Raw genomic sequence first — 16,025 nt, forward strand, 5'->3', positions numbered from 1 at the left:
TACAATTCATTAGGTAAGGTCACCTAAGTCCTCTTTTTGAACGAAATAATGGATATAACATATACAATTTTTTGTATTGCGAGAAAAATTATAGCACTATTTTTGAAGGAAATAATTGCTTCTGCTAATACGACACTCTCGCATATTTTAAGTACTATATTGTCGTATCTATTCGTCCTACTAAATTTGTGAGCACAGGAATGTGTTTTCCGTTTTATTTGGTTTTGGTAGATATTTTTTTCTCTCGATCTCACTGGTATGTGGTATTCCCACATTATTTAGTTTTAGTATTGCTAGAAAATAATAGTAGTCGATCAGTTCGAACCTACGTAAATGCAAATAAATATTCAATAAAAATTTTTGCTTTGCGAAAATATTTCTATTCGATTACTTTCAGTATTTTTTTTCGATATAAAAAAGTGCTGGAAAACGTCGCACCAACATTTGACTTCCGAGCTGTTTCAAAAATTATACATTTCCAATTTTCTAATTTGCAACGCAAAAGAAGCACTGTAGAAAATGAAGTCGCCCAAGAAGATGCACAAGAGTGTGGGGGCTGAGTTTTCGCTAAGGTTGCGGGAGACGCAAAAGGAAGAACCCATACCGGAGCTGAGCGACCAACAGACCGACGACGACACAGAATCCGAATTGCCCATACGCGGCCGCCCGTCGAAGAAGTTGCTGATCCAGCAGCAACAGCAGCGCCAAATACCAGTAAGCCAATACCAGGTGAAGCTGCAGCCGGAGCTGAACGCCGTAACAGCGGGCGCCACAGCCTTGCCGAACCGCTCAAAGGTGAAGCGGGCGCTCTACAAGAAGAGTGGCTCGGGACACCACAAAACGCCCGGCGAATCGTATGTGATGCGCCTGTTCGAGCGCAGCCTGGACCTTTCGAAGTACAATGAGAAGACTCCTCTGTATCCGATCTGCCGCGCCTGGATGGCCAACCAGCCGCGCAACCCCGCCGTGTCCACTTACAACACGGAGGGCTCCACTTCCACAGTGAAGCGCGAGAGCGACGCAGAGGAAGTTTTGGCGAAGCTAAAGAGCGGCGAGATTAAAATTCTGACCCACATGCCGAAGCCTCGCTCCACAGACCTGCCAGTGGTCCCACCCCGCCTGGAGTACACCAAGGAGGAGAAGCTGCAGCACAAGAAGCTGGAGGGGGCCGCCAAGGACGATCTACTCTCCGCCAATATGGCTCGCTGGAAGCGCGTACGCGATCACTGGGAAGAGCATACTCAAAAGTACAACCACGAGCGCTACGAGGTCATCGACCAGATCATGCATCAGGTGTCGAAAATCATAAAATAGTCGAAATGATAAATATTGATATTGAATAAATGTTTAGTTTATTTAGTATGCGTAGAAGATGCGTTTCCCTTTCGATTAAATTATGTCTAATTAGCTTTCTTTTGAGTGGAGTTCAAATGCTGCTGGATTGTTCTGGTTTGCTAGTGTTGTGTCGCCGTGTCTCTGTGTTCTGGGTATTGATTGGAATGGTGTGTGCGCCTGTCCGTGTTTCTGATGGTATACACACGCACAACCAATTGCAGTCGGGCCGTGCTCACACACACATGCACTCCCGCTCCGGATACTTATTCGACCTTGAGCAACTCGACGTCGAAAGTAAGGGTGGAGTTGGGGGGGATGACTCCTGGGTGTCCACGGCTGCCGTAGGCGTAGTCCGGGGAGCAGATGAGCTTGGCGCGCTGGCCCACACTCAACTGAGCAACGCCCTCGTCCCAGCCGCGGATGACTTCGCCCTTGCCGATGGTGAACTTAAAGGGCTTGTTGCGGTCGCGCGACGAATCGAACTAGGGATAATTCATTATTAGATTGACTTGTTCAGTACTGTACTTCAATGAGCTGTACCTTGGTACCATCGTCCAAGGTTCCGGTGTAGTGCACCACGACTTTTTGGCCGTTCTTGGGGAATGTGCTGCCTGCGAAGATATAAAATGGATGAGAGTGAGCGAGATGGATATAGGCAACGCTCGAGTAATTTTCCGGGGCATCCACCGCAAGCATTTCTAAGGTTATGCTTCACTCGCCCGGCCAGGATCTGTTGCACATCGTTAAATTGCCTAACTTACCGTCACCGGGAGAAATTGGAACAACTTGTACGCCCATTTTATAATTAATTAATTAAAAATTGCAAACTTTTTCCGAAAGCACGTTGACGCGTCTGATAAACAGTTTTATCGATAAGTGACTTAGCCGACTTAACCCCCCTCTATTTAAGCAGTTCAACGACTTGAAATTAATGATTGTAAATTCTTCTTGCAGATTCAAGCCATCTTTTCTCTGTACTTAAAAATAACAACGCTAACTTTTACCTGAACTGCGCTAAAATTATTTGATTTTCATTATTTTCGGTGAAATATTATAACACCTCCTTGGTCTACAATGGGTTAATCGTTCTCCGTCAAGCATTGGAAACCATATTCCTCGACTATGATATTCCGCGGAATATTACTAGCTAGCTAGAGCATTTAGCTATGCCCACATAGTTTTATACGATTGATGAATCATTTTTCTACTTTACTGGCTTATTCTTACTACTTGCTTTTATTTGATTTTGCATAAAAAAAGGGTATAGCGAAATAGGAAAAAAAAAAGTTTTACCGAAAATGGGCAAACAAAACAAACGAATGTTTCTCTCATATTTCTCAATTTGATATTCCGTCGAATATTACGATCTAGATAGGACATTTAGTTCTGCCGACATAATTTAAGGCCATTGATGAATACATTTTCTACAACATTGGTTAGTTTTTAGTCCTTGCTTTTATTGCTTTTTGACTAAAACAAGGATTAAAATATGACATGTGAAAACATCGGTTATCCACTTTTGACCTTTTTATCGGACATTGTTGAAAATTTTTTGATGTACTATCGATGACAAAATACATAAACAGGGTGGATTTTTTGAACTAAATATTTATTTTATATTTATTAAACGAAATTACAGCATAACTGATTTTCATAGTCTGCCCTGAATACGGAGATTCTTCGAATCTCGCCTAGCCTTGTCTGCCACTGCTTATAATACCTGTATTTGCTGAGACGGACGAATGCGGTGCTATATTTCCTTCCTCCGTACTTGTAGGGAGCCAAACAAGGCACCATTAGTTTCTGCAGCACCAGAATCTTACCCCTATTGGATGGCCCGGAGCATTGGCCAAATGGAGCTGCTGGAAAGTCGAGTTCCAAATTTAAATTGATTTGTGTTCGCGCCCAAATAAAACAATCGCCTGCAGGCCGATGGCCTTATCGATAGTTCACTGCCAGGGTAGTCCACATATCTGAAAAAACGCGCTATAAATATTTATAATAACTGAGCTTCGAGCACTCTGTTCAATAAACAATTTTAGTGAATAATATAAAAAATGCAAGACATTTTGCAATTGAAACGCAGATCTTATTGACAAGATGCGAGATGCCGAGCCGAGCAGCAGTGGCGGGGGAAAAGGACTCGCCGGACAGTGCAACGGCCAGCTCCAGAATGTTGAGACGGAGGCCGACAGCGCGAACTGCACCATCTGCGGGGCCGCCAAGTCGTCCGCCCTGCTGGACCTCAGGTCTAATCAGGTAATGCAGCGTCGCCTCAGTCGTGATTGGAAGATGCAGGTGAGTATTCCGCAGCGTTATTCGCGCCATGGATGTAATGAGAGTCCCTCACTATTGCAGGCAGATGTGATCCGGTCTACGCTGAAGGCCATATGCGTAGAGTGCGTTTGCAAGTTGAACATGCATTCGGAGGTCACTCGCTCCCTGATGCAGCGGATGCAACGGCTGCAACAAACAGGGAGCGGCACGTCCACCGTGACGACGACCACGGTTACGCCCACGCAACTAAGTCCTCCCATAGCGGATGCCGAGGTGTCCACCACTCTGGTAGAGGTGCAGGAAAGCGAAATGGCAGCCAATGACCACAGCAGTCGCAGCTCACGCTCCTCTTGCTCCGGACTAGAAGCCTACTCTGCCCAGCCACCTGAATCTCCTTCCGCCACCGAGTCAGGCGGCACTCGCAACAACAGTGTTAATATCCAGGACGGCTGGAAGTGGCGCACGCGGCTCGTCTGTCAACACTGTGGGCGAGCCTACTTCCGCAAAGACTATTTCATTATGCACTCGCGCCGGTGCAAATCGCAACAACGTCTGCCCAAGGCTAGGTGTCGTGTGCTTAACGAAGCCGGCAGCGATGACGACACTGTGTCGCCACGTGCGCTGCAGTCGTCCTTGCGCCCTACTCGTACCTTTCACTGCCGCAACTGCGAAAAGGAGTTCTTCACAGTAATCAGCCTACGCCAGCACCAGCGCAATACCCACCAGACCCGGCATCCGTGCAGTCTGTGCGGGGTGGCCTTCGACACCAAGTATGAGTGGGATCTGCACCACACAATTTGCAGTGCCAAGCATGAGGCAAGTACCAACTCGGATTCTTTCTGAAGCAGCAGGAGTTATAACAAACTTTTCGCAGGCGCTAAAACTCCACCAAAATACGAATGAGACTAATCACAGGGTAAGGGCCCAGTCGACGCGCTCGCGTTCGCGGGCATGTTCTGAAATTTGGAATAAGTACACTACCAATGTCGAGGAGGAGGACAATGACAGCGAATGCGACGAGCAGGAGCTGGACGAAAATGAACAGGATGAGCAGGTGGATACCATGTACACACGGAGAATGAACTTCACGGGCGACTGGATTGTGAACCACAGCCGAAGCAACAGCAACAGTGCCCTTAATTTGTCCCGGCTCTACGACAACTACGTGCTGGAAGAGTCACATATAAGAACAGACAAGGAGTATGGTAATATACGGCTCATATTTTTCGGAACAATCCAATAGTCGGTCTAATGGATTTGCCCGTTCGTTACAATATGAAGTATTTCAGGGACACAGAGGCAGCTTTTAATGTGATAACGTTTTTGTTTCCATCGACAGATCTATACATGCTTGATTTGCTGAAGGCGCAAGTGCAGCTGAATGAGTTTTCCTGCTTCACCCCAGCCTGTGGCTACCAGACGGATAGCCTTAGCGAGTTGATGAAGCACGACTACATGCGTCATTGGAAGATGAGCTGGTTCTACTGCCAGAAATGCGGGGACGTTTTCACCAGCAAGTATGTAAAACTCCCTCGGATATCCTGCCTTCTAACATGGCCCCCTGTACTTTGCAGAGTTTTCCTTGACTACCATCTGCATCGGCAGAACCGCGGCGTGTATATTTGCCACAAGTGCCAGGACGAGTTCGAGTTCCAGCATCAACTGGACCGCCATCTGGTGCTCCACAACAAGGGCATCAACTACCAGTGCAACTTCTGCCGCCTGGCTTTCCTCAGTGAAGCCAAGCTGCTGGCCCACTGCGCCCGTTGCGGGCACAGTCCCAACGCTGACCCACCGCTCATCCGGATCGATCGCGCTCTTTCAATCAGCAACTATCCGCCCCAGCCTGAAACAACCAACCACAAGTGGGAGTACGAGGAGCGAGAGCTGCTCCTGCCCGGAGTAGCCACGCCATCCAGCAGACCCATGCACTTGCCCAACCATAAGCCCTTCCGCTTCGCCATTGGAATATGCGATTTCGAGAACCGCCACCAGCCCAATTGTGTGGGCTGCCAGTAACTTAAGTTGATCAAAATGGTGGAGGGTCAAATCGTATGCCAAGACTTTTACCTCAGTGTTTTTACTATTCGCGTGTAGATAGTTAGTCTCGTGTGTATTGTGTCCGTCTTAGTCCGGCTCAAATCCCCATCCGCATCCTAATGGTGGTTCCGAGACGACCCAGGTCCCGTCTGTGTCGATGTAAAAATATATGTGTATTTTTCTAACAGATTAGTGTAATAAAGATAAACTCCAGACTGAATGGCTGCGATATTGCCTAATCGTGACTTGCGTCTTGGCGGTAGGGATAGTTAGAGTCTCATATTCGATTGATTCAGTCAGTTTATTTCGCATTCGATCGCTTATCATTAAATAATGTAAGTCCGGTGTCTACTTTAAATTGCATTACAATTTCCTTTACTTAATACTAGATCTAATAACTGCATCTCGATCTTTGTATAACTTGTATGGATGTGCATGTATGTATGATGCGTGTGTGTGTTTATAGACTACGATTCTATGTACAGAGGTTACTCGTATAACAAATTAACATTATCAACCGTACGACTACATAATTGTATCTGTGTAGGTGTTTATAATTAAAGAGCCTATTGCATTGCCCCCAGCGCATGTTTGTTGGATTTGCTTATAAATATTAATTTTGTTGTGTTTTGCTTTGTTTTTGCCTAAGCTTAAGTTATAGTTATGTGTAGAGTCATAGTTGGACCTATGGACTAATTCATTCATTCTAAGTTGGCTTAGATCTAAGTAGGTTATGGTTCTGAATTTGTACGCTCAACTCTATAGGTTGCCATTTGTATTTTAATTTGTATTTAATGTGCTCGGCTCTTGTTGCATATTCTCGTGCTACTTTTGAGCCGTTTGAGTCGGTGTCAGTCTTATAAAATTCAACCCAGGACAGTGCTTAACGCTAATATGATAATGATAAGGTAACAAAGAAGTTCGTTCTTTAAAAAAAAACTAGAATAGGCTTTATTGAGGTAGTTGTGTTCATATCTGTTTCATTTCTTATAGACGTCACGGAAATCATAAACATAAGGCTTTATACGTACGTATGTATGTATGTATGTATGTATGTGTCTATTATAAATATCTAGTGCTAATAATTTTTAAAACAAATCACTGGCATTAACAAAGTTGTACAAAGTATTGCTAACTCGCTAGCTCATTCTGACCTGATCCTGTCAAATGTTCCTACCCTACGGGGTATAGGTAGCCTCTTTTGCTCTGCCCTTGATCGCCTCTAATATGCAATACGCGGATTCTTCCTTCAGTCTTATGTAAGTGTATAGTTTACATATGTTTCCTTAGCCATTGAGCCATTGAGCCATTGAGCTTCAAAGACCACAACTAGCTAGCTCCTAAGCTAAGATGGCCATCGAGTGCCTAGCCTAAGTGTCAAAGTGGGGGGGGTGTCTCCTAGCCTAGTGTGGGTGTGTGAGTGTGTGTAACCTATGAATATCCTATTCTAAGCTAACGTTTCTGTATTAGGCACAAAGTGATGCTGACAACAATTTTATTTTAGATTGTGGATTTGATTTGATTTCCTCCTAAGGTGCAGATGCTGGTGTGCACCCGCCTCGACTGGGATAAGGGGTTCTCGTTTAAAGCTTCACCAACGCAGATCGACTGATCGCTGATCGCTGATCGATGTCGATGCCATTGAGAAAACAACAGTTTAGTCGCACGTTGTACGCCGAAAAGAAAATAATAACACAAGGGGAGTGAAGGGTAACCACCTTGGGGCGGTGTACTGGGGTCGTGCATCTGGCCCAGCAGGTCTAGCATATGGAATCGTAGCTGTCCGCCGCGTACTGCCAGGCCATGGTGAGCGTCAATCAGTCGGTTCTAGCCTGCGACTCCTCGCCGCCAAGTAGCTCCCGCTTCAGGCCCAGACCCAGGGCCACGGGCGGTGGTGAGTGGGGATAATCCTCGTGGTCCTTTCCATTGGTGGAGGCGCTGTTGGAGTGCATGATCACACTGGCGCTCTCGACCGGCGAGGAGGCCCGTGGGGGCTGAGGAGAGTAGGGCGACTCGGGGCGTTCTTTGCGTGCCAGCGATAGATCTTCCACATGGTCGTGATCGTGATCGTGATCGTGATCCTGCTCCTGGTCATGATCATCTTCATCGTCAGCATCATCGCGCTCGTCCTGGTCCCGCTCCCTCTTGATCAGGCGCTGCTCGTGCTTCTCCATCTCTATCTCCATGGCCTCGTGCTCGGAGTAGTGCCGAGCCCTTGGACTTGGAGATCTGGCTGCGTGTCCATTGGAGCCGGACTCCTGGGGGCTGCTAGACATTCGGTTGGCAGCTGCGTGGGCGGCCGCTGCCAGGGCCATGGCGTGGAGTGCTTCACGCCCGGCCATATCCCCGCCTCGGTTCTCCAGGGCCTGCTGCAGAAAGGCGTGATCCAGAAGGGCGGCTGCCGAATGGGGAATGGTGGGTGGCATGCCGTGGTGGCCGCCTCCATGGCCACTATGCTGGCCATGCTCCTTCGGCTCACGCTCTAGATCCGGCTGGCCATGCCCGTGGACATGTCCGTAGCTGTGGGCAGCTGCGGCAGCGGCTGCTGCGGAGTAGGGAAAGGCGGCGGAGGACTCAACCCCGGGTGGGCTGCGCTTGGGTGTGCGATGCGTGCCACGGCCCGTAGTGATGTTCAGCTTGCGGACCTTGTCGTAGAGGGTGCGGCTGGGTAGTCCGTACTTGCGGCTCGCCTGGAGCGCACTCATGCCTTCCCGAACGGCCTGAATGGCGCACATCATGTCCGCCCGGGTGTACTGCTTATAACGCTTCCACTCCGGCTTCTTGCCGCCCGGCCCGCCAGTCTCCTCATCAAAGGAACGGTCCGTGTGCGGTGATAGGGGCTCCTTGTCGCCGCCGTAGTCCGAGCCGTTGAAGCTGTGGCTACCGGTTCCGCCGCTCACGCCGACTCCGCTGTGGTGCTGGTGCGGCGGCTGGTGCTGGTGCTGATGGGTGGGAGTCTTCTCGTTTAGGGAGGAGGTGGAGGAGCTCTTCAGCAGCAGAGGATTGGGCTGCGAGGAGTCAGCTGGGTTGGCCTGGGCCAGCACGTTGCGCAGAATGGGCGTGTCCCGGGTGCTGTTGAGTAGCATGCTTGAGATGGCCGATAGCTTCTTGCGCTTGAGCGGATTCATGTCGGCGGCGGACTCATAGACGGAGTTCAGCATGGCGGCAGCGGCAGCGGAGGGCGAGAGGGGCCACTGGCCTGCCTCACCGGCTACGGCGTGCGAAGTGGCATGCGTGGGCGTCAGGGGAGTCTCACCGGCTGGGATGTGGGGATGTGGATTGATAGGTCCTGATCCAGGCGGGAAGTTTGTGTACGGCGGCTGGTAGCTTCCGAATGGCGGCGGCGGTGGTGAGCAGCTGCTCGAGATGGCGGCGCTGGGCGAGATGTGCGTGGACGTTGAGATCACGGAGGAGGAGTTGTGGTGCTGCTGGCCGAAGGAGCCGTCGGCAGAGGACCCGTTGAGGGGCTTGCCAGAGCCAACGCCCAATCCCGAGCTGGAGGTGGGCGTGATGCTGGCATGGAACTGGCTCTGGTCACGCTCCTCCACTGCGCTGGCCGCCTTGTGATTGTACTTCATCAGATTGTCGTAGAGCCCCTTTACCTGCAGCTCCTTGGCAGTGCGCAGGATCTCCGGCTCCTGGCTCTTGGTCACCGTGGTCTCACCCGTGTACATGTACTGAAGCAAGGCCGCGATCTCGAAGCCCCTCACGCCCGGCAGGATTATGCTGCACTGGTCCTGGGGCACGTCCTGCAGGATGTGCTGGAAGTACGGCGAGTTCGCCGCCAGCACCACGCGGTGTGCCTTGAACTGCTCATCGTCGACGACTAGGGTGCAGTCGACGTAGCTGCCGACCTCGTGCAGTGCGTGCAGGATCTGCACCAGATTGGTCTGGTGGTTGTTCCAGCGCAGGCAGTACGTCTGGCCCTCGCTGCTGGCCACGGGCGCTGTGGGCCCGCCCATCTCTTCTGCCCTGCTGTTCTGGCTGTGGCCGCGATCCCGGTGACTGTGACTGTGACTGTGGCTGTTCACCCGATGGCGATGGCCCTGGTGATGGACTGGCGGCTGCTCCGGCTCCTCGTCGGGAGCGGTGTCGCTGCTGCTGTGGTAGACGCTGTTCAGGCTGGTGAACGCGGCACTCAGCAGCGTTGGCGAGTAGGAGGAAAGATGCTTCCGGACTTTGAGCGCCAGTTTAAGGCTTCGGGATCACTGTTGGGCCTGCCGCGGGAGAGAAAAATGTTTCCATGAAGATTAGTAAAAGGTTTTCGCTCCGGTTTGTTGCTTTCGATAGTTTGCACAAATGATTCCCCACACGTCAATGGGAACAGGCAAAAATTCAGATTTCGCATAGGTTGCTAAAATAATCGAGTGAATTTCTCAGACCAGGGTAACCAGGAAACCAGGCTGGTCTCGTCCCCCTCCTTAATACCTCTATATTTCTCTGCCTCCTTCACGCACACACGCGTACATATACAGGTGTGCGAAACTGGGGATGGTCACCTTCTCCTCTCCATCGTCCTCTCTCCTCCACCATTGCAAAAGTTCTCGTTCCCATTCCCATTCCCATACCCGTTCCCGTTCCTGTTTTTCTGTTTTTTGGCGGAAAATCTTGCCTGTAAAATTTATGCCCATCGCCACCCCCTGAAGTTTTATGCGCCATAAAAAGTGAAAGCGCTCCTTGCCAATGAAGGAGGCACAGACAGTGGCCGTGCCAGAGGCAGAGGAGGGTGAACGAAAACGTGTAGAAAAAATGGGGGAAAAAATATGCAAACATCCCTCGAAAGATGTGTGCGCGTATTTTTCCGGCTGCTTTTCGCGCGTTTTACTTTCCATATACATATATATGTATATCCGTAAATACGAGGTATATGTATATCATTTTTTACGCCGCCTGGAAAGTGGAAATGGAAAGGCAAGTCACCAACGCACACACACACACACACACGCCCAAGGAAATGAAAAATGTTACTGAAAAACTTGCAATAATTTTCGTTCATTTTCCGAGGACGAGGGAGGCCATATGCCCTTGCCCTTGGCTTGCCCATGGAGAGGCCCGACGCGTAGTCGAATTTCAGACTCAAGTGGACGCCATATGCCGAACCGATGGCCCATCTGCGTCATGTGTTGGACATGCATCATGCATCGGGCAACCTCCCCGCCTGCGTCCTTGCCATGTGTCGTGTGAGCCGTCCGTGCCGGCCCATCTACGAGTGTATCAGTGAGTCTCCAGTTACCAACAGGTATGATAGGAGCGAGGCCCCAGTCGAGCGACCGGCGGAATTGCGAACTAAGCGAAGCCAGGCCAGATAATGGCAATCAAACAACAAGGAAAATGTCAAAGGGGCGAGGCCCCTGAGAGCGGTGAGAGGAAAGACGGAGACAAGGACGGCGACGGAGAGGGCGAGGGCAGAGAAGAAAAGCGGACAATCAGACAAAGGAGGCAAACAAACGATCGCATTATTGTCGGGGATGGTGATGTGATGGAGATGGAGGTGGAGGTGGAGTGCGGAAAATGCGCAAGAGATCATCAATTGTTATCTGTCCATTGTCTGGCCAACAGGATAATGGGCAACCTGCAGCGATCCCTTCCCCCTCCACTCGATCCTTCGCTGCCGTTTTGCGCAACAGATTGAAGTCGCTGCCTGTCGCTGTCGCTGTCTCTGTCTGAGCAGGTAAGCGGTTTCGAATTCGTGTCTGCCGATTGACGCTGGCCGAGTAAGCGCATTAGATGTGGTCATAAGCCATCGGGCAGCGCATTAACGCCTCGTTCTTGCCTCCACAGAAACTCTTATACGGGCGCTATATCGCGCATACGTCGTGTGATCGCCAAAATGCCGAAAGCTCTCCGAGCGTGAGCTTTCGCAGCTTTGGCTGACAGTGGGCCACCATTTTATAAACCATTCAATTAAAAATGATCAAAAAATAACAGTCGGACGGACGAACGGACGGACGTCATTGAAACGAATGCACTTGGAAACCGGTTTGGGGTTTTCCAGTTTTTTTGTGTCAATTTCTTGAACACGTTCCACGAATTGTTAATTGCAAAACTACAACAAAAAATAACGATTTTGGAAGCCCAAACGAATGGGAAACAAAACTATTGACGAGCCGTTTAAGTAGACTAATTTAATAGAATCAAATATCTGATTACTAATCAGGGCTTACCACAAAATAATGAAATCGCCGCAGGCGAAGCACAAGCCTTTTTTTTTAGTGGCCAAAGAGAGTCCTGGACACTTGCAGCGGTTTGTTGATATTTTAACAAGTTTGTTTGATTGTTTGTCAATTGGGTTTTTACTGGTAGGTTTTAGCTTTGCCTTGTTTTGAATGTTTTGCACATTGCTCGACTTTAATTGATTTAGTTTGTTGTGTTGGGAATTGGTTATCGTTGACTGTTGGGTTGGGTAAATCCGAATCGAAATTGCACTGAAAACCGCACACACAGACACTAGTTGAGGACGCAGCTTATGCCTATCCCAGATGGAGCTCTTATAGTCTTAGGTTTCCACAAACTGCGACACGTTTGTCGTTTTCCTCTGGTCGTGCGTTGTTGGTTTTGCGTTGTTGCAGATTCGAGCGTTCAAAGTTGAATAAAACTGCCACGGCGCTCTATGCAGCCAAGTCATTGAAGACCAAATTTCCCGACCTACCGAGCGAGACAGCAGTACCCAGAGACGGGGACGGCAATAGCAGAAGGGGAAGCAAACTGTTCGACGCGTTGAGAGGAAAACTGTCCTACGGCTCGGCGCACCCTCGCGCTCTCTCGCTCGCGCACGCATTCGCTGCTTGCAGTCTTGTGCGTTTTTTGCGCTTGCACTCTCTCGTTCTCTCTCTCGCTCTCGCTCTCTCTTTCTCTGACTGCCTGTCTGTTTCTCTGTTTCTTGCAGTGCGTGAGAGTGCTGTGCGTGTGTTGGCTTATGTGTGTGTGTGGGTTGCATATGGCTGCTGCTGCTGCTGCTGTCATTGGCACCAATATCGGTGGCAGCGGGAAAGAGAGAGTTGCAGTCCTCCTTTTTTGGCGACTGCATTTTTCGTGCTGTTCCAACTGACCAAACCGCTTGTGCGGCCGGCCGGACGGACGTCGGCAGGTTGTCAGTGCGTGGAAAACTGGTATCTGAGTGAATTTTTTGTTGTTCTCCGCTTTTGGTTTTTTATTCGGGACCCCTTCCACGCCCCGGTGCCGTTCCCTGCAAACTCTACCTCGAAGCTCGGCGCCATTTTGGACTGCGTTTCATGCTTTGTCGTTTTTTTTTTTTTTTTTTATGTATGTTTATGTTTTTAATTTTCTTCTTTTCGTTTAGTCTCTATCTCCCTCTTCCCCTCTCGCTAATCGGGCATAGTAGGTAGGAAAGGACAATTTCTCGGCCTCCGTTTTCCTCTTCTTCGCCTTCGTCTTAGTTATGCAAATTCCGAATCGAATGGCATAAAGATAAGTAACGACCTTCAGCAATCAATGCATAATTGAATGCATTTTCGGGGTCGACTGCGATCGATTTGCATAGGGCTTGCCCCTTACGATTTTGCCCTAACCCTTTTACGATTTCTTGATTTTGTATGCAAATTGCAAAATAACGGTCGACGGGGTTGTCTTTTTAAGAACAGACGGAACAGGCAGAGGGGCAGAGTCCCACAAAACTTTCTGCAATTTCTGTAATGCACCTGCAATCCATCTCACGCAGGGATCGGCGAGAAAGCGGGTCCTTTTTTATAGACATCCATGCACTGGCATCATGATGCAGCTGTACCACTCGTCTCTCCACCTTTCCTGTATGTATTTAACTTATATTTTTTTTAATTGTTCGTCATTAATTTTTTCGGTGCTCGCCATCCGACCCTCTGTTCCCCTCTCCTCCTCCGCTCCTCTGGGCTTCCTCTGGGCCTCCACGTTGGGTCTGCGTTGCAAAACCCATTAATCATGTTCGGAAATTAAGGTCAACCGCATTTCACGGTGCCGTTTCTATCTGTTCATTTTTCAACTGCATTTTTTGGCAGGGCCGCGAGATTCGTTGGGCGCTATCTTCGCCCGAAACTAGTTCGCAAGTGCATTCACCTCCCCCGCCCCACCACGCTCGAAGGGGCGCTCGAAGCTGATAGAGCAGCATAAAAGTACGAGCACGGGTATAAAAAATGAAAACTTGCAGCGACCGAGCAGTTGGTCATAATCTGGACACGAGCATTTATGGGCTCTGGGGCACTCGGCGTGCCCCCGGCTTTTCTCCGCTTTTAATCTTATCAACGCCTTTACCCCAGTCCCCCCATATCATTGTGCCAGTGAAAGTGTAAAATAAGGAACAAAGGCTCCAGAGATGGACACACAGTTGCTGCCTGAGGAACCCCCTTGGGCACGCCACTGTCCACATGTGTTTGGCATCGTGAATTTTCCCAAATTATTATCCGCCTTTCGGTCAGTGTTGACTTTGCTGACTTTTTGACTAAAAGATGAAGATGTGGATAAGGATGAGCCACCAAGATGATGATGTTTACCGGTGCTCTGAGCCGGCGATCATTATTATGGGGGATTAGCAGGGAGAATCCGCACGTAATCCAACCGCACTGCAGTCACTCAATGAAGCTGAGTCCTCGTAATGAACTGCCTGACCAGGTAGGTGTTGTCTTGCGGTGTGCCGTGTGGTGTGCTGTGCCACTCTTCCCCCTCCCCTTGCCCCAGTCTTTAATTCGCAGTAGAAAATTCCGCTTGCTGGAGGGCGATCCTCAAAATTGCATTGTTCTCAAATTGTTTCTTATCGCGTATTTGTGTTTGCAAACTGCACGACGAACTGCGGTTCGCAGGCGTCTCGTAGTTTTCGCGATAAGTTCTGGCGGACCCGGTTGTTCTTTGGTCAGCACATGGGTCGGTGCCGCTCTGACCGCTCTGACCTGCTGCACGCGTGTTTATGATTCATGGCGAAAGGGTTTAATTACGGAAAATTAAGGTTTATGTCTTTATTGCTTCTCACAGAAATTTGCCAAAATAGTTCAGTGGAACTGCAGGATGGCAACGAAAGGATTTTCCTGGAACCGGGCTGCTCTGTCTGGGGTGTTTGTGTTTCGATCAATGTCTGAGGATCTTAATAGCCACGATGGATATTCCTCATTTGTCATGCAAAAAAAAATGCAAAACCAAGCAAATGGTAAAAAACAAAAGGAAACCGCTTCGATGATGCGAGACGTGGCCGTAATTTCCCGCATTTCCCAGACAACCCTTTGCCTCGTTTCCCGCTCCCAGCTGCTCCCTTGACAGATCGTCAGCGGTGGTCCTTGTTCAGACTCTGCTTCTGCTGGTCCTGGTCCTGGTCCTGGGCCTGGTCCTGGTCTCGCCCTCAAGTATCGCCTTTTGTAGCTTGAAGTTGTTGACGCATCTTTGAAGTTGCATCGGCACGTGAAAATTCTCCTCCCATACAAAAGCAATTAGCAAGGGTCAAAGGTAAACAGAAGCCGCCGCCGGCCAATGGCCAATGGCAACCTGTCGAGCGGCTCTGAGCGACACAGGACCTTCCATCCTGGCCATAAAGATGCGCTCGCACATGGGTGCTAATTGATGCGAAAATTCTCTCCACTGCATCAAATCTTTTCGACAATTTCAGCCCCCCGCACCCACCCACAAACGGCGAAATATCCATTAGATACATATTTACATGTGCATCTCTATCCGAGTATCGCTGTACGGCGTGGTGTGTGTGTTGGAGCAACAGTCGGAAAACAAACAAAAACTGCAGCCGACGAAAATGAATAAAAATGCAACAAGAAGACAAGAAAAAACGAATACGAATACGAAAATGAGGAGGAAACGGGGAAACAAACAGAGAGCAGCAAAGCAGCGAAGAAACGAAAACGTTGAAAATTTATCGCGCGCGTCATTTGCTTTGCTGCAACTATGGAAAGTAGCACGTAGAGCCGCGACGCGTCGCCGCTGACATTGTGTTGGTGTTGGTGGCAGGGGAGAGGAGAGGATGGAGTGAGGGGAGCGGGAGCGGGTAGCAAAGAGCGGCCCATTCGCGCTACGCATGGGTCATTGCACTTTTTCCACGCACACAGACTCGAGTCGGGGCATAACTCAGATACAAATACAAACACAAACACACAGGCATACTACAGGCATAGATAGATAGCAAAGGGCAACATTTCAACGAAAATTGTGTAAAAAAGGCACGAAAAATTAGGCGAAAGCAAACAGAAACAGAGAGACAGGCAGACAGGCGGAGAGCGAGAGCGAGAGCGGGGGCCCCCAACAAGATACAGATACATATGTGTGTATGCGTCATGTGGGGAGCGAAACGATTGCAACTGCAACTTTGCATTGGTCGGCCATTTTCAACGTTTATCTTTTCGCTCGCGCACGCAGATGGAGATACAATCACTTATACTCGTACACAT

The 16,025-nt window shown here is 49.4% G+C and overlaps 4 protein-coding genes across 4 annotated transcripts; 2 read left to right on the forward strand and 2 right to left on the reverse strand.

The window, feature by feature from the left end:
* Positions 1–468: 468 nt before the first annotated feature.
* On the forward strand, positions 469–1,368 carry LOC6592536 (protein lin-37 homolog). Its single transcript, XM_002018275.2, has one exon. It carries the CDS (start codon positions 520–522, stop codon positions 1,312–1,314), a length of 795 nt encoding a protein of 264 aa, XP_002018311.1. The 5' UTR covers positions 469–519; the 3' UTR covers positions 1,315–1,368.
* LOC6592535 (12 kDa FK506-binding protein) lies at positions 1,336–2,177 on the reverse strand. Its single transcript, XM_002018274.2, has 3 exons — positions 2,097–2,177; positions 1,876–1,946; positions 1,336–1,817 (listed from the first exon to the last, which is right to left on the reverse strand). The coding sequence occupies exons 1-3, from the start codon at positions 2,131–2,133 to the stop codon at positions 1,599–1,601; spliced, it is 327 nt and encodes a 108-aa protein (XP_002018310.1). The 5' UTR covers positions 2,134–2,177; the 3' UTR covers positions 1,336–1,598.
* A 1,216-nt stretch (positions 2,178–3,393) lies between these two features.
* Positions 3,394–6,269, forward strand: LOC6592534 (zinc finger protein 585B). The gene is made up of 5 exons (XM_026985609.1): positions 3,394–3,633; positions 3,694–4,428; positions 4,487–4,817; positions 4,952–5,129; positions 5,187–6,269. The coding sequence occupies exons 1-5, from the start codon at positions 3,436–3,438 to the stop codon at positions 5,629–5,631; spliced, it is 1,887 nt and encodes a 628-aa protein (XP_026841410.1). The 5' UTR covers positions 3,394–3,435; the 3' UTR covers positions 5,632–6,269.
* Positions 6,270–7,333: 1,064 nt separating this feature from the next.
* Positions 7,334–9,801, reverse strand: LOC6592533 (longitudinals lacking protein, isoforms H/M/V). Its single transcript, XM_026986340.1, has one exon. The coding sequence runs from the start codon at positions 9,612–9,614 to the stop codon at positions 7,470–7,472; it is 2,145 nt and encodes a 714-aa protein (XP_026842141.1). The 5' UTR covers positions 9,615–9,801; the 3' UTR covers positions 7,334–7,469.
* Between the last annotated feature and the right edge of the window lie 6,224 nt (positions 9,802–16,025).

This window comes from Drosophila persimilis, unplaced genomic scaffold (genome assembly GCF_003286085.1).
Source record: "Drosophila persimilis strain 14011-0111.01,24,50 unplaced genomic scaffold, DperRS2 tig00000002-arrow-pilon, whole genome shotgun sequence".
Taxonomy (NCBI): Eukaryota; Metazoa; Arthropoda; class Insecta; order Diptera; family Drosophilidae; genus Drosophila; species Drosophila persimilis.

Coding starts and splice junctions, on each gene's coding strand:
- LOC6592536 (XM_002018275.2), top strand. CDS start 520: ATGAAGTCGCCCAAGAAGATGCACAAGAGTGTGGGGGCTGAGTTTTCG.
- LOC6592535 (XM_002018274.2), bottom strand. CDS start 2,133: ATGGGCGTACAAGTTGTTCCAATTTCTCCCGGTGACG. Junction 1,947..2,096: donor TCCAATTTCTCCCGGTGACG/GTAAGTTAGGCA, acceptor ATATCTTCGCAG/GCAGCACATTCCCCAAGAAC. Junction 1,818..1,875: donor CCTTGGACGATGGTACCAAG/GTACAGCTCATT, acceptor AATTATCCCTAG/TTCGATTCGTCGCGCGACCG.
- LOC6592534 (XM_026985609.1), top strand. CDS start 3,436: ATGCGAGATGCCGAGCCGAGCAGCAGTGGCGGGGGAAAAGGACTCGCC. Junction 3,634..3,693: donor GTCGTGATTGGAAGATGCAG/GTGAGTATTCCG, acceptor TCACTATTGCAG/GCAGATGTGATCCGGTCTAC. Junction 5,130..5,186: donor GGGGACGTTTTCACCAGCAA/GTATGTAAAACT, acceptor TGTACTTTGCAG/AGTTTTCCTTGACTACCATC.
- LOC6592533 (XM_026986340.1), bottom strand. CDS start 9,614: ATGGGCGGGCCCACAGCGCCCGTGGCCAGCAGCGAGGGCCAGACGTAC.